The sequence below is a fragment of the Scyliorhinus canicula genome, chromosome 3 (assembly GCF_902713615.1).
Source record: "Scyliorhinus canicula chromosome 3, sScyCan1.1, whole genome shotgun sequence".
Taxonomy (NCBI): Eukaryota; Metazoa; Chordata; class Chondrichthyes; order Carcharhiniformes; family Scyliorhinidae; genus Scyliorhinus; species Scyliorhinus canicula.
The window spans coordinates 202,042,304-202,063,037 of record NC_052148.1 but is presented as its reverse complement, the minus strand read 5'-3'; the positions used below and the strand labels follow the sequence as shown (position 1 = coordinate 202,063,037).

The following is a 20,734-nucleotide window of genomic DNA, read 5'->3' as shown; positions in this document are numbered from 1 at the left end:
CAGGGCTGGGGGGGGGAGGGATAGATGCAGGGCTGGGGGAGGGATAGGTGCAGGGCTGGGGGGAATAGATGCAGGGCTGGGGGAGGGATAGGTGCAGGGCTGGGGGAGGGATAGGTGCAGGGCTGGGGGGGGGATAGATGCAGGGCTGGGGAGGAATAGATGCAGGGCTGGGGGAGGGATAGCTGCAGGGCTGGGGGAAGGATAGATGCAGGGCTGGGGGGAGGATAGATGCAGGGCTGGGGGAGGGATAGGTGCAGGGCTGGGGGAGGGATAGATGCAGGGCTGGGGGAGGGATAGATGCAGGGCTGGGGAGGGATAGATGCAGGGCTGGGGGAGGGATAGATGCAGGGCTGGGGGAGGGATAGATGCAGAGCTGGGGGAGGGATAGATGCAGGGCTGGGGAGGGATAGATGCAGGGCTGGGGGAGGGATAGATGCTGGGCTGGGGGAGGGATAGATGCAGGGCTGGGGGAGGGATAGATGCAGGGCTGGGGGAGGGATAGATGCTGGGCTGGGGGAGGGATAGGTGCAAGGCTGGGGGAGGGATAGATCCAGGGCTGGGGGAAGGATAGATGCAGGGCTGGAGGAGGGATAGATCCAGGGCTGGGGGGGGGAGGGATAGATGCTGGGCTGGGGGAGGGATAGATCCAGGGCTGGGGGGAGGATAGATGGAGGGCTGGGGGAGGGATAGATGCTGGGCTGGGGGAGGGATAGGTGCAGGGCTGGGGGGAATAGATGCAGGGCTGGGGGAGGGATAGATGCAGGGCTGGGGGGGAATAGGTGCAGGGCTGGGGGAGGGATAGATGCAGGGCTGGGGGGAATAGATGCAGGGCTGGGGGGGAATAGGTGCAGGACTGGGGGAGGGATAGATGCAGGGCTGGGGGAGGGATAGATGCAGGGCTGGGGGAGGATAGATGCAGGGCTGGGGGAGGGATAGATGCAGGGCTGGGGGGGGAATAGATGCAGGGCTGGGGGAGGGATAGATGCAGGGCTGGGGGGAGGATAGATGCAGGGCTGGGGGAAGGATAGATGCAGGGCTGGGGGGAGGATAGATGCAGGGCTGGGGGAGTGATAGATGCAGGGCTGGGGGGGGAATAGATGCAAGGCTGGGGGATGATACATGCAGGGCTGGGGGGAGGCTATATGGAGGGCTGGGGGAGGATAGATGCAGGGCTGGGGGATGATACATGCAGGGCTGGGGGGAGGCTATATGGAGGGCTGGGGGAGGATAGATGCAGGGCTGGGGGATGATACATGCAGGGCTGCGGTGATAGATGCAGATCTTAGGTAAACAAAGTAAGAAGTCTTACAACACCAGATTAAAGTCCAACAGGTTTGTTTCAAATCACTAGCTTTTGGAGCACTGCTCTTTCGTCGGGTGAATGAAGAGGTAGGTTCCAGAAACATATGTATATATACAGACAAAGTCAAAAACGCAAGCTGATACTTTGAATGAGAGTCTTTTCAGGTAATTAAGTCTTTACAGGTCCAGATGGAGCAGGTTAAGGTGGTGTGAATTGTCTCAAGCCAGGACAGTTGGTAGGATTTCGCAAGCCCAGGCCAGATGGTGGGGGGCGAATGTAATGCAACATGAATCCAAGGTCCCGGTTGAGGCCATACTCATGTGTGTGGAATTTGACTTAAGTTTCTGCTCGGTGATTCTGCGTTGTTGTTGTTCCTGAAGGCTGTGTCGTTTGCTGCAAACAATGGTTTGTTTGAGGTTGCTCGGTTGGTTGAAGGCAAGTAGTACGGGTGTGGGGAGGCTCTTGGCAAGATGTTCGTCTTCATCAATGACGTGTTGAAACGACTACACAATGACATCAATAAGTTCCATCCCACCATGGACTACTCTCCAGAATCGGTTGCATTCTTGGACACACTCATCTCCATCGAGGACGGTCACCTCAGAACTTTGCTTTACCGTAAGCCCACAGATAACCTAATGATGCTTCACTTCTCCAGCTTCCACCCTAAGCACATTAAAGAAGCCATCCCTAATGGACAAGCCCTCCGTATACACAGGATCTGCTCAGACGAGGAGGAGTATAACAGACATCTATCGACGCTGAAAGATGCCCTGATACGAACGGGATATGGAGCTCGACTCATCGATCGACAGTTCCAACGCACCACAGCAATAAGCCGCACTGACCTCCTCAGAAGACAAACACAGGACACAACCGACAGAGTACCCTTCGTCGTCCAGTACTTCCCTGGAGCGGAGAAACTACAACATCTTCTTTGCAGCCTTCAACATGTCATCGATGAAGACGAACATCTTGCCAAGGTCATCCCACACCCCCACTACTTGCCTTCAAACAACCGCGCAACCTCAAACAAACCATTGTTTTTTTTTTAGCAAACTTCAGAACAGCGACCATGACACCACACAACCATGCCATGGCAATCTCGGCAAAACGTGCCAGATCATTGACATGAGTACCACCATTTTATGTGCGAACACCACCTACCAGGTACTTGGTACATACTCGTGCGACTCAGCCAACGTTGTCTACCTCAAACGCTGCAGGAAAGGATGTCCCAAAGCGTGGTACATTGGTGGGACCATGCAGACGCTCGGACGAACGGACATCGTGCAACAATCGCCAGGCGGGGAATGTTCCCTTCCAGTCGGGGAACACGTCAGCAGCCAAGGGCATTCAGCCTCTGATCTTCGGGTAAGCATTCTCCAAGACGGCCTTCAGGATGTGCGACAACGCAGAATCGCCGAGCAGAAACTTATAGCCAAGTTCCGCACACGAGTGCGATCTCAACCGGGACCTTGGCTTCATGTCACATTGCATTCATCCCCCACCATTTGGCCTGGGTTTAGGAAATCCTATCAACTATAGCTTGAGACAATTCACACCTCTTTAACCTGCTCCATCTGGACCTGTAAAGACTTAATTACCTGCACAGACTCGCATTCAAAGTATCATCTTGCATTTTTGACTTTGTCTATATATGTATGTTTCTGGAACCCACCTCTTCATTCACCTGAGGAAGGAGCAGTGCTCCAAAAGGTGGTGATTCAAAACAAATCTGTTGGACTTTAATCTGGTGTTGTAAGACTTCTTACTGTGCTCACCCAGTCCAACGCCAGTATCTCCACATCTTAGGTAAACAGGACAGGGGAAAGGAACTAATTTGAAAGCTCCTTCAAAGGCATATGGCTCTTGTGCTGTATGATTCCATGATTCTAGCTCATTGAACAGTATGGCATGGCCATTATTATTGGGAAATCTGCTTATTCCATCTTTCATTTCCAAATTAGAGCTTCCTTGTTTTATGCAATTTGAAAGCCACAGAAGCACACACAATGGATAAGAGTAAAATCAAAATATCCATGACATTTCAAAGACAGCATGGAGGAAAGGAACTTCAATCATCAATAATCGCAAGTACTAAGCATTTATTTTTGAGCCATCAGAATGATAAAGGTCACATTAAACTACCTTATAAACAAGCTACATGTGAAACACTTCACTACGCTGTTGCATTGCAGGAATTCTCCAAAGATCACTACAAAACAGAAATGTGAATATTCAAATCTATCTGTCAAACAAAGCAGCATTTATATGACAGAATACTATATTGCATTCATTGTAAAAATAAACAAAATATATAAACAAGTCCATTACCTCTGTATGGCTCAGCTTCGATTATTCCCTCCGAGGGGTTACCATAGTTGCTGGAAACAATTCTTGTTTCTTTCAGGGTAGGTCCGCCAGTCATCATGTGTTTCACGTCCTGAGATATATTAGAAAGGAAAGGATAATCTAAACGCAGTTCCCAAATGACAGCACATTTAGGCATTTGCACTGTTATGAATTTTGAAGTGAGGCCCTTTAGAACAGTGCAGATTTGCACTAATACATGACGCGCTTGTGTACTACTGTAACGTCATGGGAACAATTATTACATCACAGAGATCACCAGAGTTCTCTGAAGAGGTAACTCCAAATAATTCACACACAAAAAAGTGCTAATTTTACCACCATGAAGGAAACAGATATCTCAATGGAAATGTTTCTCTTGTATTCCTGCTGGCATGGGAAGATATGAAAGATACACCAGTGGGGCTTTCAAGTCGTTGCCTAGTTTAAGTATTAGCCTGCCTCACTGAGAGTATTCTGGCCTCTTAATCGGAAGGCCATGAGTTTAGGGACTTGAGCACATAACCTAGGTTAACACTTCAGCGTAGTACAGATTGAGTGTGTCTTTCGGATGTGATGCTGAACAGAGGACTGTTCAAGTGGATGTAAAACTACCCATTTGTATTATATTGCATTATTTGATTGAGCAGGGACGTTCCGGGGTATCCGAGTCAACAATTGTCTGTCAACAGATTCCCCCGAAACAGATTTATTTTTATCTATCTCACTGCTGTACTTTTAGCGATAGATAGAGAAATACAGCACAGGACAGGCCCTTCAGCCCACGATGTTGTGCCGAACGTTTGTCCTAGGTTAATTATAGAATTTTGGACACTAAGGGCAATTTATCATGACCAATCCACCCAACCTGCACATCTTTGGACTGTGGGAGGAAACCGGAGTACCCGGAGGAAACCCACGCACACACGGGGAGGATGTGCAGACTCCACACAGACAGTGACCCAAGTCAAAATCGAACCTGGGACCCTGGAGCTGTGAAGCAAATTGTGCTAACCACAATGCTCCCGTGCTGCCCTTAAGAAGAAATTAATCTACACTCCATTATTCTACCCTAATCCATGTACCTATCTACAAAACAGTGACATTTCAAAGGTAGATCATTGGGATATACTGAGGACATGATATAAATTCAAGTTTGTTGATACATTTTCATTTAAAGAGGTTAGCACTGCTGCCTTATGGTGCCAAGGAACCGGGTTCAATCCTGGCCCTGGGTCACTGTCCATGTAGAGTTTACACATTCTCACCGTGCCTGCGTGGGTCTCACCCCCACAACCCAAAAAGATGTGCAAGGTAGGTGAATTGGCCAGGCTTAATGAGACAAAAAAAATTGGATACTCTAAATTTATATTTAAAGAAAACAAAATACATTATATGGTTAATATCTCTGTTCATTTCTATTCTGTAAGAAGTCTTACAACACCAGGTTAAAGTCCAACAGGTCTGTATCGAAACAAACCTGTTGGGACTTTAACCTGGTGTTGGAAGGCTTCTTACTGTGCTCACCCCAGTCCACGCTGACATCCTCTCCCATGACGTTGTTACCTCTAAACTTGACTATTGTAACACACTCCTGGCTGGTCTCCCATATTCTCGCCTCTGTATATTTAAGGTAAGCTTAAACACGACTGCCCTTGTCCTTATTCGCAGCATCCCCTTCATTTACCACCCCTGTGCTTGCTGACCCACAGTAGCTCCCTGTTAAGCAACACCCTGATTTTAAAATTGCCATTTTTGTTTTCAAATCTCTCCATGACCTCAGCCTTCCCTATCACTGCAATCTTCCCCAGCCCCACAACCCTCATATCTCCACTCTGCTAATTCTACCTCTTGAGCATCCCTGATTTGAATTGTTCCACTATTGTCATTCCCTCCCTAGACTACCTCACCTCTCTATCTCCCTTTCCTCCTTTAAGGTGCTCCTTAAGATCTACCAATTTGAATACATTTTTGGTTATCTTTCCCAATATCGGTGTCAGATTCTGCTTTATAACACGACTGTGAACTGCCATAGGACGTTTTATGATGTTAAAAACTGCTAAATACAGCTGTCCTTTATGAATGCTTTGATTAATCGGCGGAAGACAAGATCTAATCGGAAAAACAAATTCATTAACTAGATAGCCTGACAAGTTTCCAATCAATATTCGGAAAGTGAGGGCAGCACGGTGACACAGTGGTAGCGCTGCAGTCTCATGTTGCCGAGGTCCCAGGTTCAATCCCGGCTCTGGGTCACTGTCCGTGTGGAGTTTGCACATTCTCCCCGTGTTTGCGTCGGCTTTGCCCCCACGACCCAAAGATGTGCAGGGTAGGTGGATTGAACACAATAAATTGCCTCTTAATTTTAAAAAATGAATTGGGTCCTCTAAATTTAAAAAAAATATTGGGAAAGTGCTGCAGGGTCATCCAAGATTTTTTTCAAATACATAATCAATAAATTGAACCAAAATCAATTTTCACACTGCTTTCCCTGAACTCAGTGCACACAGCAAATACGTGGGAAAAAGGACCAGATTCTAGCAAAAAAAACCCGTAGTCACTTAATGCCAAGAATGCCTGAATGAAGTTTCCCTTACTTAAGCATATTGTTCAGTCTGGAGCCATTTCCTGCTGCTATACATAGTTAGATGTTTTGGTCTCTGACCTTCTGCAATATTTTACATTTATGTGGCTAAATTGTACAGGGTAGAACATCATGGCACGTGTAATTCTGACCCAGTTCCTGTGGAATGTAAATGCCAAGAGTGCACTCTAACACTGAACAACCGAGTGAGAATTAGGACAATTTTCCATCTTATGTTGTCTGGCCTACATGTGACTCCAGATCCACAGTGCTGTGACTAACTGTTAAATTCCCTAACTCAGTTCAAGGGCAACTAGGGATGGGCAATAAATACAAGCTCCAGCCAGCGACGCCTCTCTCTCTCTTCTCCTACGTGGACAGTTGGAGTCAAAGTTGCATTTTTATAATCTAACTATTCAGCCCTTTAAGCTTGATTCACCATTCAACATGATCATGGTTGATCCTCGATCTCAACACCATACTTGCATTCTCCCCGCACACCTTTAAAAGTCTAGAAATCTATGTCCTTCTTAAATATATTCAGTGATTTTGCCTCCACAGTCTACAAAAGCAGAAAATACATTGAATAAATTGGGCCATGCTTTAAGGGAGCTGGACAACAGTCAGCATGACAACATTGTGGTGGTGGCTCACTGATTCATGTACAAAATGGCCATGGGGGAGAGAACTCATCCTGTAGGTCTGTTATGGAAAATGCAGGAAATTTGCAGACAATATTTGTCAAGATAATTATTTCTTAAAGAGAGAAATTCTGTTTCAGAATGGAAGTTTAAATAAACTTTCATTTAATACAATGCACAATAAACACACATGCTTCTAGTACAAGTTACAAAGACCACATTATGTTAGGGTTAATCTTCACTTTATACTCAAGTTAGATGGGCAGCACGGTAGCATAGTGGAGTTTCCTCTAGGTGCTCCAGTTTCCTCCCACAAGTCCCGAAAGACATGCTATTAGGTAATTTGGACGTTCTGAATTCTCCCTGTGTACCTGAACAGGCACCGGAAGGTGGCGACTAGGTGCTTTTTACAGTAACTTCATTGCAATGTTAATGTAAGCCTACTTGTGACAATAAACATTATTATTGATATCAGTTGGGTTGCCGTAACGGGTCCCAGTAACCTTGGGTTAAAAAGAAATATTAAGCCAGAATTCTTGAATAGCATTTAGTGACAGCCAGATGAATATCGAGCATGTGGAAAATGTCAGATTGGCTGGCTGAGGTATTGTCTAATTATAAACTAGATAAGCTGCAGGCACAAATGCAAATTGAAGATCATGATGTAGTAGCTATTACAGAGACATGGCTACAGGATATACCCGGTTATAAAGTTTACAGGAGGGACAGGGAATATGGCAGAGGGGGTGGAGTAGCCTTATTGATTAGAAATACCATCACCTCAAAGGTGAGGGAGGATATGAGGGGAAAACATCCAGTGGAGACTATTTAGGTAGAATGGAGGAACGAAAAAAGATCTAAAACTGTAATGGGTGACGTGTACCAACACCTGGTAGCAGTTCTGAGGTGCTAGATTGTATAAATGCAGAAATTAGGCAAATATGCAGCAAAGGCAGAGTAAGTAGTATTAATGGAAGGGAGGGGGTTCCACTTATACATAGATTGGCAGAGGCAGACAAATACCGGTCAGAAAAGGTAGTGAATTTCTGGAATGTGTCCAGTATTGTTTCCTGCAGCATATGTTCTAGATACAACAAGGGGACAGGTAATATTTGATTTAGTTATGAGTAATGAGCCAAATTTAATTGGTAGCCTCACTGTGCATGAACATTTATCAAATACTGATCACATCATGATATCATTCAGCGTAGTGTTTGAAAGTGAAAAGCACGATTCAGATACTAGAATTTTAGACTTGGGTAAGGCTGACTTTAACGGGATGAGACAGAGACTGTCCATGGTAAACGGGGAAGATCTGTTAATGGGTCAAACAACTGAAGATCAGTGGAGAATATTTAAAGAAACATTTAATAAGATACAAAGCAACCACCACCCAAAAGGAAAGGGTCTACTTCATGAAAAAACAGCCATGGACAACTAATGAGGTTAGGGACAACTAAAAGAAAGGGTGAACAAAAATGTCAAACATAGCACAGATCCGGACGAATGTGATAGATACAAAGACAGCAAGGGTCACAAAGCAGCTTATAAGAGCTACTAAAAAGGATTCTGAAAAGAAACTTGCAAGGAACATCAAAATCAATAAGAAGAATTGTTAGTTATATAAAGGCAAAGCGGGTGGTCAAGAGCAATGTAAGCCCATCAAAAGCTGAAAATGGAGATACTGTCAGTGATAATGGGGAACTGGCAGATATGTTGAACAATGATTTTGCCTCAGATTACAGTTGAAAAGGAGGTTAACTTGCCGGAAGTCCCAAAATATTAAAAGTCAATCCTTAAAACGCCATGAACCAGTGCAGAAAATAATCAAAAAGGCTAATGGAATGCTAGCTTTTATATCAAGAGGATTGGATTAAAAAGTCACAGGAGCTATGCTGCAGCTATAAAGCAGTTCTGGGCGCCACATCTTAGGAAGGATATTTTGGTCTTGGGAGGGAGTACAATGCAAGTTTACAAAAATGATACCTGGACTACAGAGGTCAAGTTACGAGGAGAGATTACTCAAATTAGACCAGTTTTCACTAAAATTTAGACGGTTACGGGTGATCTGATCAAAGTATTCAACATATCTGAATGGCCATAAATTAGCAGAGAGGAATGTGCAATGAGACCTGGATGTCCTCTTACACCAGTCACATGCAGGTACAGCAGGCGGTAAAGAAGGCAAATGGTATGTTGGCCTTCATAGCAAGCAGGAGCAGGCACGTCTTGCTGCAATTATACAGGGCCTTGGTGAGGCCACACCTGGAATATTGTCCGCAGTTTTGGTCTCCTTATCTCTGGAAGGATGTTCTTTCTCTGGAGAGAATAAAGCGAAGGTTTACCAGACTGATTTCTGGGATAGCGGGACTGACGTATGAGGAGAGATTGAATCGGTTAGAATTGTATTTGCTGCTGTTCAGAAGAATGAGAGGAGGGGGGGGGGGGGGGGGGGGGGGGAAGGAGAAATCTCATAGAAACCTACAAAGTTCTAACAGGACTAGACAAAGTAGATGCAGGAAGGATGTTCCCGATGGTTGGTGTATCCAGAACCAGGGGTTACGGTCTGATGATACGAGGTAGGCTATTTAGGACAGAGATGAAGAGAGAACTCTTTACCCAGAGAGTGGTCGGCCAGTGGAATTTGTTACCCCAGGAAGCAGTTGAGGCCAAAACATTACATGTTTTCAAGAAGCAGTTAGATATAGCACTTTGGGCGATCAAAGGATATTGGGGGGGGGGGGGGGGGGGGGATTAGGCTATCGAGTTGGGTGATCAGTCATGATCAAAATGAAAGGTGAAGCAGGCTCGAAGGGTTGAATGCCATCCTTCTGCTCCTATTCCCTATGTTTCTATGACAGGGTAGATAAAGATAAACTATTTCCACTGGTTGAAGATAGTCTAAAAATTAGGGCTAGACCATTCAGGAGAAATGTTAGGAAGCACTTCTTCATGCTTAGGGTGGTAGCATTTTGGAACTGTCTCCCAACAACAGCAGTCGAAGCTAGATTAGTTGTTAATTTTAAATCGGAGATACATAGATTTTTGTTAAGCAAAGATATTAAGGGATATGGGCCAAAGGCAGGTATGTGGAGTTAGGTCACAGATTAGCCATGGTCTCATTGAATGGTGGGACAGGCTCGAGGGGCTGAATGGCTACTCCTGTTCCAATGTCCAATGGTTCAAATTCCCACATTCCAGATTTACAGCTGAAGGAAAAATCACTATGGTGAGATATCGGGGGACATCCAGCACCTATGGCAATCTACACCAGCATGAGTCAGTTACCCTCAAGAACAAGGAAAAAAGTGGAAGGAAAACATGTTATTGACAGGACATAGCACAAGAAATGGGAAGAAAATATTTATCAATTTTGTTATTCATCGCATGCACTTATAACTGGATTATTTCATTCTGTTGCCTTCATTCCTCATCTTGCATCCATTGTGAAACCTCAAGGAAATAGTTTACAACACAACATAGTCCATGGGATTTCAGTATTTTCTAAGGAGACGATTCCCGTGACCAGCAGATTATTTCTGCTGAATGGTGAGGCGATAAAATGGGCATAAAACTCAGGTTTATGGCGAGAACAATAAAGAGGACAACTTTGATTTCTTTGCACAGATTGTATAAATAGGCAAAAAGAAAAAATACAAAAAGATGCAAAGCAAGGGCTGGGAAATGGGATTTGAGTAGAGTTGGAGAATTATTTCTGGTGTATATGCAGTGGGCTGAATGACACACCTGTGTTTAACCTTTATGTTTCTTTATAATAGTATTAGAGAATCAAGTGAGAGTGCTGATCCTTCATTCGGTCAGACACAATAAGGCATCCTCTCATTGTGTGCACCATTTAAAAGGCGACCTTGTATGAACACCAGATTTTAGAAAGAACTAACCTTTAGATTTATAGCACCTTACCGCAAAGCATTGTTTTCTGAAGCACTATTAAAAGGAAATTGAACAGTGCATTTTTGTATTGACAGTTCTGGGAGATTAATTATTTTCATAACTCAAGTTCAAACATGTTAGCGTTGTTACCAAGTACTGCATTCTTAAAGTACTTTGACTGGTTTTGAAATACGCCTATGTTTGTGTTATGTTTTAGAGTTTCCTAGTATGGCTTCATATCTATTTGGAACTGGATGTTTCAATTACGATCTGTTCAGTTATGAAAGAAAGATGGTTGTTCCATCAGTCTTGGTTCAAATTTAAGTCTCGCTACCCAGTCCTTCATAAAACTGCAGTACCTAAAATGCATTTCAAAAAGGTCCTGCATGTAGCACATGTCTAAGCCACTTCATATTTTTGCTACAGAGGCAAAATAAGATATATTTTTAAAAACACTGATCTGGAGCCAATTTGGGAATCTCATTTTTGGAAGGATATCAATCCATTTTGACAAGGTAAGAGAAGAATTGGGATTGGTGAGTCAGTAATTAGATCACTAAGAGAATTATTTAAAAAACAGGAGTTTGCTAGGACATGGAATGACCTACCAGAGCCAGCACTGGAAGCAGGATCCACAAAAGCTTTTCTAAAGTAAATCAGCATTTGACAAAATCTAAAAGGCCGCAAGAAAAGGACGGGGGATGGGACTAAGTGAACAGCTTTTTAAAAAAAGTGAGCCAACATAAATTCACTGGATCCCATGGTTGCCTCGGTGCTATGATTCAATTGTCCTGTGTATGACCCCAGTTTGCAACCAGTTACAATTAAAAAGTGTCCTATTTCGAGCAGTAAAAGGGACAGGCCAAATTAACAGCTAACATCACAATTATGCTCCAAACCTCAGACTACTTATTAGCAACACAAACAGATATCCCGCTGTTATCTATTAATATATAATTAGCGCGAGATCTGCACATTATAGGTTATACATCTCTAAGCATCTTGTAAGCATCATAAAAATCTTGTAATTCTTTTCAGGTTGGGACATTTATATCTTTGAACTCTTCCTAAGCTCCTCCCTCCATAAGTATTGCCATACCAATTGGCTCCCTGAACAACGCCATGGCAGGTGCAACGGTGTAGTATCAAAATCGTAGCTACAGAAGATATTTTATAGCCATAATTAAATGTAATTGGCAACAGATTGTGAATCAGAACAGCAAGAAAATGGACAAACGCAGAATTAACATTCTAAATTCAACAGCCATCAAATATCTGGAAATCTAAAGTTATGGACTGAATTTCTAAAATTATATTTTGGCAGGTGGATAAGAATGGCTCCAGTCATTGAAGTGAATAATAATAAAATGATCTTTATCAATGTCACAAGTAGGCTTACATTAACACTGCAATGAAGTTACTGTGAAAAGCCTTCAGTCGCCACATTCCGGCGCCTGTTCGGGAATATTGAGGGATAATTCAGAATGCCCAAATCACCTAACAGCATGTCTTTTGGGACTTGTGGGAGGAAACCGAAGCACCCGGAGGAAACCCACGCAGACACGGGGAGAACGTGCGGACTCCGCACAGACAGTGAGCCAAGCTGGAAATCGAATCTGGGATCCTGGAACTGCGAAGCAACAGTGCTACCATGCCGCCCATATAATGGGAAATGTGGAACTCAACTCAAACTGATCAGCCATGCTCTTATTGAATGGTGGAGTAGGCTGTAGAGGCCGAAAGTCTACTTCTGCATGTTCATATTTTGACAGCAAATTCTGACACGGTAACAAAAATTGCAATGTAGATTTCCAACAATCTTAAACTATTGTCAGAAATTTCAACTTCAGCAAGGGTGCAAAATGTATGATGTTAGATCAGCTCTTTCTTACATACCACATACAATTCTGCTTTCCATTTGCTTTGAAAATTTTGGGCAGCGTATAATGTATGCGGTGATCCTTTCGTTATTAAAAACGTGACTTAAATATGTCAAAACTGCAATTTTCATAGGATACATCAATAACCAATGCCAGATGAGTCCATACCTTCCTTTTGATCCAGTAATCAACCAAATCACAATGAATGTAAGTCTTTTTGAGATGGAAGAATAAATCAAATGAAATTTTTAAAGTGCTCTCATCTATTAAGGGACAGAGTGGAAATTACATTTGGTCACATATACAAATCAGTTGCTCCTCTAATTAAGAAACAATAAAACTTGCACTTATGTTGTGATTTTCATAAACTCAGGACATCCCAAAGCACTTCCAGCTGATGAAGTGTTTTTGGTGTCTAGTCGCCGTGACAGTCAATTTTTCCACACAGCAAGGCCCCAAAGCCAGCAATGAGGTTAGTTGTTTGATTGTCTGTTTTGGTGATGTTGGCACAGGGATAAATGTTGACCAGGACAATGGGAAATCTCCCCATCTCTTCTTTGGTAAGTGCCAGGGGACCATTTACATTCACCTGATCGCAGACCTTTTTTTGTTTCTCCAAAAGACAGCATCTTTGTGCAGCACCCGACTCAAGTATTAGCATAGATTCTGTGCTCAAGTTTTTTTGAACTCTCAAGGTTCTGATTCAGCTGACACCCGAGAAGCCCTTGCAGCAAGTGGCCCACACAAGAGTGCTGATCACTGTTTCTCTCATATGAGTACTGTTGAGCAACGCTGTCCAGCTCCAAGAGGCAGTCAATTTTAAAGGTTTTTTTTAAAACTCCAAGTTGAATACCCAGAACCAAAGAAATTACAATACGACAAGAGGTGACACAAGCGGTCACATTCCTGCTGCATGTCTGTTTTGCACCTGTGTTCAATTTAATCAGATTTAAAGCAGCAATCAATTGCAATATGAAAATATATTGGAAAGGCAGCTCTTTTTAAGCATGTCAACTCTCGAAACACTGAGACCTGACTTCATGTCTGCAAGCAAGTTCGCATCAAGTGATAATAATGTGATTCTTCTATAACACAGGAGAACAATTATACATCTAGGTATGTTGTCCCAAAATATTCCACTTAGAACATAGAACAGTACAGCACAGAACAGGCCCTTCGGCCCTCGATGTTGTGCCGAGCAATGATCACCCTACTTAAACCCACGTAACCCGTAACCCAACAATCCCGCCATTAACCTCACACTACGGGCAATTTAGCATGGCCAATCCACCTAACCCGCACATCTTTGGACTGTGGGGGGAAACCGGAGCACCCGGAGGAAACCCACGCACACACGGGGAGGACGTGCAGACTCCACACAGACAGTGACCCAGCCGGGAATCGAACCTGGGACCCTGGAGCTGTGAAGCATTGATGCTAACCACCATGCTACCGTGAGGCCCCTCACGGTAGGGAAATATGTTTTTTAATGGGGAGAGGGGGGAGAGGAAATATTAGCCTTGATGTACTGAAGTGAAGGTAAAATCTGCATGCCAACTAACACAGAAGGAATAAATATCTTGCTTCACATGAACAGTCGAGAGCACTTGTGCAAATGTTTTATACTGGATGTCCTACAATCCTAAAAGTGTAGAGCATAATGCAATAAGTTTCATTTATTTGGGCAGTACGGTGGCGCAGTGGTTAGGATTGTTGCTTCACGGCGCTGAGGACCCGGGTTCGTTCCCGGCTCTCGGTCACTGTCCGCGTGGAGTTTGCACGTTCTCCCCGTGTCTACGAGGGTCTCACCCCCATAACCCAAAAATGTGCACGGTAGGTGGATTGACCACACTTAATTGCCCCTTAATTGAGAAATAAAAAGAATTGGTACTCTTAAGTTTTTTTTTTAAGTTTCATTTATCCTAACTTATATTAATATGAATTAATGGAGAAAGGCATCCTGAAATCTGCACAGAAAATTTGTAGCGTTGGGCGTTCTTAATTTTTGCATGTATGCAAATTAGTAATTATTTGCATTGTTCTATTTCATTCTTGAAACTCAGTCTACACTGGTAACCAAATTAAGTGCAGAGAACAGTAATATGACTCAATGCCCATTTATACTGCACTTTGGCTGAACCAGTGCACACAAGATAATATTGGATTACAAGCACCCACCTGTATTTACATGAATCTAGTCTGATTGAATAGATAAATGAATATGAAATCCTCTCATATGTGTTTTAAACCAGAATGTAAGGAAATACAAAACTAAAGTCCAATGGATGCTTAAGCTCACATAATGGAAATTTAAAATGGAAAAGGGGAAAATGAAACACAGTAAGTGCTGGTGCACAGTCTTACATCAGGCTCTCCTTCCAGCATGACTGGCGTGCAATGCCAATCAAACATGTTTTAATCAAGATCAGTTTAATTCTGTTTAGTCACATTTGCTTTCTTCCCTTGTTCTCTTCCTAGTATTCTTCACTCCACATCATGCACTCATCCTTTTCATACAGCAGGGATAAAAATTAGTCAACTGTCAAGTGACTGGATTCACTCCATCTAAATTGCTTTAGCTTCCCCTTTTACATTTTACTCTTGTCTTAGATAAAAGTTTCATACCAAACTAGAGGTGTTACAATATGCACAAATCCAAATCAGGGAAACACCAGTGATCGACTGATAATTACACAACTATAGAACTGATAATTGGAGTTGTGGCACAGTGAACTCTGGTATTGCATGACTAAACCAAACGGTAACTCCACACTTTTCTTTTGTTTACAATAAGCCTGCATTTGTTTATTCTGACCTTGTGGAAGAGCGGCAGGGCACTAGAAACAAAAACAAAGCACTTTAGACACAGTCCTTTCCAACAAAAAGCAGCCTTCCTAGTTCAATGTGGAAGTCTGAGCAACACTCATGAAAATTCTTTTACTAACCGAGATGACGTTAAAAGTGCTAAATAACACAAAGCATATCGGCAGTCCTCTGGCGACAGGCTAGCAACCTGTTCCAGGAAAAACCTCAGCTATGGGAACAGATGAAAGCCTGCCTTGTGCACTACTAGGTGCAGGAGGAGAAACAACACATAGATAATGTTGTTACGACACCCTGAGCCAGTGCGTAGTCAATTCCAGCCCCACTTGACGCGGAGTCGCAACACGGTTGAAATTAATTTTTATTTTAAAATAAGCAAGGTCTTTGGCTGCCCAATAACTAATCTCTAACCCCTGCCCTTCCTTAACTCACCCCACCCTCTGTATATACACACAAACAAACAAATACAGAGGGGAAAGAGGCGTGCAAAATAATGATGAATGTAAAAGGAAAGAGAAAATGCCGGAAAACCTCAGCAGGTCTGGCAGCATCTGTGGAGAGAGAAAAGAGCTAACGTTTCATCGGACTTGAAATATTAGCTCTTTTCTCTCCCTACCAGACCTGCTGAGATTTTCCAGCATTTTCTCTTTGGTTTCAGATTCCAGCAGCCGCAGTAATTTGCTTTTATCTGATGAAAGCAAAAGGGTAAGAGTGTCTTTATATCAGATGGATCTCTTCCACTGAGTTTCGTCTTCAGTCTAGGCTTTCAGGTGGATGCTTGTCACTGCAGCCTCACAGAAATAGCAGGTAGCCAGCTTTCGACAGAGAGAAAGACAGCTTCTTCTTTCAGGGTCTAGAAGCTTCTGCCTTCAAACAGTGGGCAGCAGAGCAGAGAGAGACAGAGAGAGAGAGAGAGTAAGAGCTGTTTCCACCTTGTGGATCCAGTGGCTTCTCCGAAATTCTCTCCAGAAAAACTCACCTGACAGGATCGAATCACTGTTGGTTGCCATGCAGAATACTGTCCCTGGCCAATCCATTGGCCATCAGCCAACCAATCGAACCAACCCCTCCAATCTCAGAGACTTTGGAGAGTTCCAACTCACTTACCTGGATGGTTACCCAGGAAATATTAGACAGAGGAAAAGAATATCTACCGCATGGATAACTATACAACTGACACCATAGACTACCTTGATCTTCCAAATCCCTGCCCAACCCCTCCTACCTGACCTTCAGTGCTCAGAACCCCCCTCGAGCCCAATCTCCCGACCCTCCGACTCTCTCCTTGACCCCAGGCCTTTTAGAAACCCCTTGACATCTTGAATCCCTGCTGACTCCATCCAGACACATTGGCTTCCCCCTCACAGACCGCTGGACACAATCCCTCAATTCCTGATCCCTTTGACCCCTCTGCGATCCTCTTGACTCTTTCACTCATTGTGGAGTTTAGAAGAGAGGGCTGAACTTATTGAAACATAGGGGCTTGGCAGGGTAGATGCTAGTGAAGGAATCTAAAGCTAGGCACAGTTTCAGAATAAGGGGTCTCCCATTTAAGATGGAGATGAGGAGAAATTTCTTTCCACAGAGGCTCTTCAGTGTTCGGAATTTACTTCCTCAGAGAGCAGTGGAGGCTGGGTCTTTGAATATATTCAAGGCTGAATAAAATAGATTTTTGATCTACAAGGAAGTCAAGGATTATGGGGGGGTACAGGCAGGAAAGTGGAATTAAGGCAACAATTAAATCAGTCATGATCTTGCTGAACAGTGCAGCAGGCATAAAGGACCAAATGGCCAACTACAGCTCCGGTTTCTTATGATCGTTAGGATTACTGAGAATTGGCCTATGGCCTTCCTTTGCACTCATGCCAAAGTCTCAATATCACTAACCTTATGAGATAACAATACAGGCACAGTATTTTAACAGAAGCCTAATCAAAGTCTTGCAAAAGACAAATAGTATGTCTTATCTTAAACTCAATTGTCCTATAAACACACCCAGTACTCTAATCACAACATACCTGTGAACCGTTAGAGATCAATGCAAAGAATGTCCAGCTGTCTTTCCATCTCCTCTAATGTTTTTCCCTGAAGATTATATCTATTTGGACCATTTGCTCTGCCTACATTCATAACCTGGTGGCATGGTGGTTAGCAATGCTGCCTCGCAGTGCCAGGGATCAATTCCAGCCTTGCGTGACTGTGTGGAGTTTGCACTTTCTCCTCGAGTCTGCGTGGGTTTCCTCCGGGTGCTCTGGTTTCTTCTCACAGTCCAAAGATGTGGTGAGTTGGATTGGCCATGCTAAATTGCCCCGAAGTGTTCAAAGATGTGCAGGTGGGGTTATGCGGATAGGGTGGAGGAGTGGGCCTAGATAAGGTGCGCTTTCAGAGGGTCGGAACAAACTCAGTAGGCCAAATGGCCTCCTTCTGCACTGTAAATATATTAATGTTAATAACACTGTACTTAGCCAACAAAAAATCATTTGTCGGTCATGAGCCCAATCCCCAAAATATCAAGCTTGAAGACATTGAGCATTGTCTACAGTCCTGACACTCAAAAATCCTAACATCATCTGCAAATTTACAGATTGTGCCTTCAATAACCTCACCTCGATCACTAATAAAATGATTAAAGAGCAACAATCTCAACACGGAACTCCATGGGACAAGCAAATCCAAATCCATCAATAGTCACTTTTTGTTTATGGCCTTCCAGCAGTTCTCAATCCATCTCAATATATTACCATTAATACCAGAGAGTTTGCATAATAATCTTTACTGTCACAAGTCGGCTTACATTAACACTGCAACGAAGTTCCGGCATCCGTTCGGGTACACGGAGCGAGAATTCCAGATGTCCAAATTACCTACTCGTCTTTTGGGATTTGTGGGAGGAAACCGGAGCACCCAGAGGAAACCGACGCAGGCACAGGGAGAACATGCAGACTCCATGCAGACAGTGACGCATGCCGGGAACCGAATCCTGGTGCTGTGAAGGAACTGTGCTACCGTACCACCAGCCCGCAATCTAACTCTCATCCAGGATGACTACCTCTCAGGGGGATAAAAAAAAAAGAGTATGGGGCTCCATAGAAGTGGGCAGAGAGATTGCTGGCAGACCTGGGAGGAGGGGGGGGGGGGGGGGGGGGGGGGGGGGGAGAGCTCGTAGAATACGCATGTGCATTTAAAGGTCTGTAAATATAGGAAAATAGAGTCCAAGCAACATACAGACCAGGACAATCACTTCAATTACAGGATGTTCCCATAACATCCAGGATGGTTGGTTGCCCTGCTTTCAATCCCCAACGGTGAACACTTTCTCTCATGTCTATTAGGCTTGTGATTCAGAACTGTTTCAAAACCCATTTTCAAAAGTATTTTAAAGGCGTCACAAAAACAGATTTATATCAAATGTTGATTTTTGGAATCCACTGGCTGGGAACCCGAATTGAGTTTTTTAAAAAGATAAACCAATGAAGAAAACAAAACACAATCTAGTGACTTGAACTTGCAGACAAAGATGATTACACAAATTGCATCATTGCACCTTCCACATTCCAACCCCATTAAGATGGTGACCACATGCCTGCAAAAACCCATCAAAGACGGTTGGGGGAACAAGACCCAAGTGGGTTCCTTTCCTCTCTCTCCACCCAACTTGCAAACCTTTGAAACCGGTTATCTGATTTTAACAATCCAGGTGCTGCAGACAACCTTTTGTAAAAAAATAATTCAACCCAGCACTACTTGAGGGATCAATGACCAGGGGACATAGATTTACGGTAAGGGGCAGGTGGTTGAGGGGATGTGAGGAAATATATTTTTGTGAGGAAAAAGATAGGGTGGTGGGAGTCTGGAACTCACTGCCTGAAAGGGTGGTAGAGGCAAGAAGGTAGAGGTAAGTATCTCGATATGCACTTGTGATGCCAGGGCATATAAAGCTATGGGCCAAGTGCTTGAAAATGGGATTAGAATAGTCAGGTGGATATTTTTGACCGACGCAGGTGCGATGGGCCATTTCTGTGCTGTAGACCTCTATAACTCTACTGTCTTCAGAAGAACAGATGAATTGCCCGCCTGCATCTTTAAATCTCCAAGACACTGGAAACATCAGGATCACAAAGTACAAGAGGTAGTGGGACCACTGAGTTCAGCCTGAAGCCAGCCAAGTCGGTGAGAATTGGGAAGGGAGGTGTGCGTGTGGTGGTGGTGGTGGGGTGGAGGAGGAGGAGAAGAAGAGAGAGAGAGACGGGCCTGGAGGAGGGGGGGGGTTGCTGACTCTCCACTGGCTGGAATCATACCTAGCACAAAAGAAGATGGTTGCAATTGTTGGAAGTCAATTGTCCCAGGACACTGCTCAGGAATTCCTCAGGATAGTGTCCTACATCCAACTTTCTCAGCTGCTTCATCAATGTGTTAAAACATAGCACAATTTAAGAGAGTCTAAGCTGTTAGTTGGCACAATTTAAGAAAGAGGGTCTGAGCTTTTCGTTAGCTAAGATGTAATTGAGCTACGAGTTGTTTCCGTATAAGCTATAAACAAGCAATTAGTCTCAGCAATCAAAATATACGTCACAACCATTTTATACTGGAAAGTTCACTTTGTGAACACAAGGGGGAGCACAGCTTTCTAAGAAAAACATAAAATTTCACTGAGGCAAAGAGGTTTGAAATGTCATGAGGTTCGAATGGTGAGAGACTGGAAAATGGTCGTCTTGGAGGATGAGAAACAATTGTTGGAGAGACTCAAGACATTCAATGGCATAAGACAATGTACAGATGGTAACCGACATTAAAGATTCCACGGCATTGTGGGTGTACTTACACCACATGGCTGCAGCGATTCAAGAAGACAGCTCACCACCACCATCTCGAGGGCAGTCAGGAATGGGTAATAAATGCTGACCTTGCCAGCAAAGCCCACCCCAATTGAATTCATTTTTTAAAAAATTTGGAATTTTTCTGGTGCGCTGGTCCTTCACCTCATACAAAAATTGACCTCGTACGGCAGCACGGTGGCGCAGTGGTTAGCACTGATGTCTCACGGTGCCAAAGGCCAAGGTTCGATCCCGGCTCTCGGTCACTGTCCGTGTGGAGTTTGCACATTCTCCCCGTGTTTGCGTGGTTTCGCCCCCACAACCCAAAGATGGGCAAGGTAGGTGGATTGGCCTCGCTAAATTGCCCCTTAACTGGAAAAATTTATTAAAATTTTTTTTTTACCTCATACAAAAAATTTATGTAGCACTTTCATGGTTACCAG

General features: G+C 43.8%; 1 protein-coding gene across 5 annotated transcripts in view; it reads right to left on the bottom strand.

Annotated features, from left to right (window-relative positions):
* Positions 1-20,734, bottom strand: part of arfip1 (ADP-ribosylation factor interacting protein 1 (arfaptin 1)) — a 175,698-nt gene that overhangs the window by 66,225 nt on the left and 88,739 nt on the right. For all 5 annotated transcript variants that reach the window (XM_038792002.1, XM_038792004.1, XM_038792003.1 and 2 more), the window contains exon 3: positions 3,641-3,749. In XM_038792002.1, the coding sequence (XP_038647930.1) occupies positions 3,641-3,749 (109 nt within the window). The remainder of the gene's footprint in view (positions 1-3,640; positions 3,750-20,734) is intronic.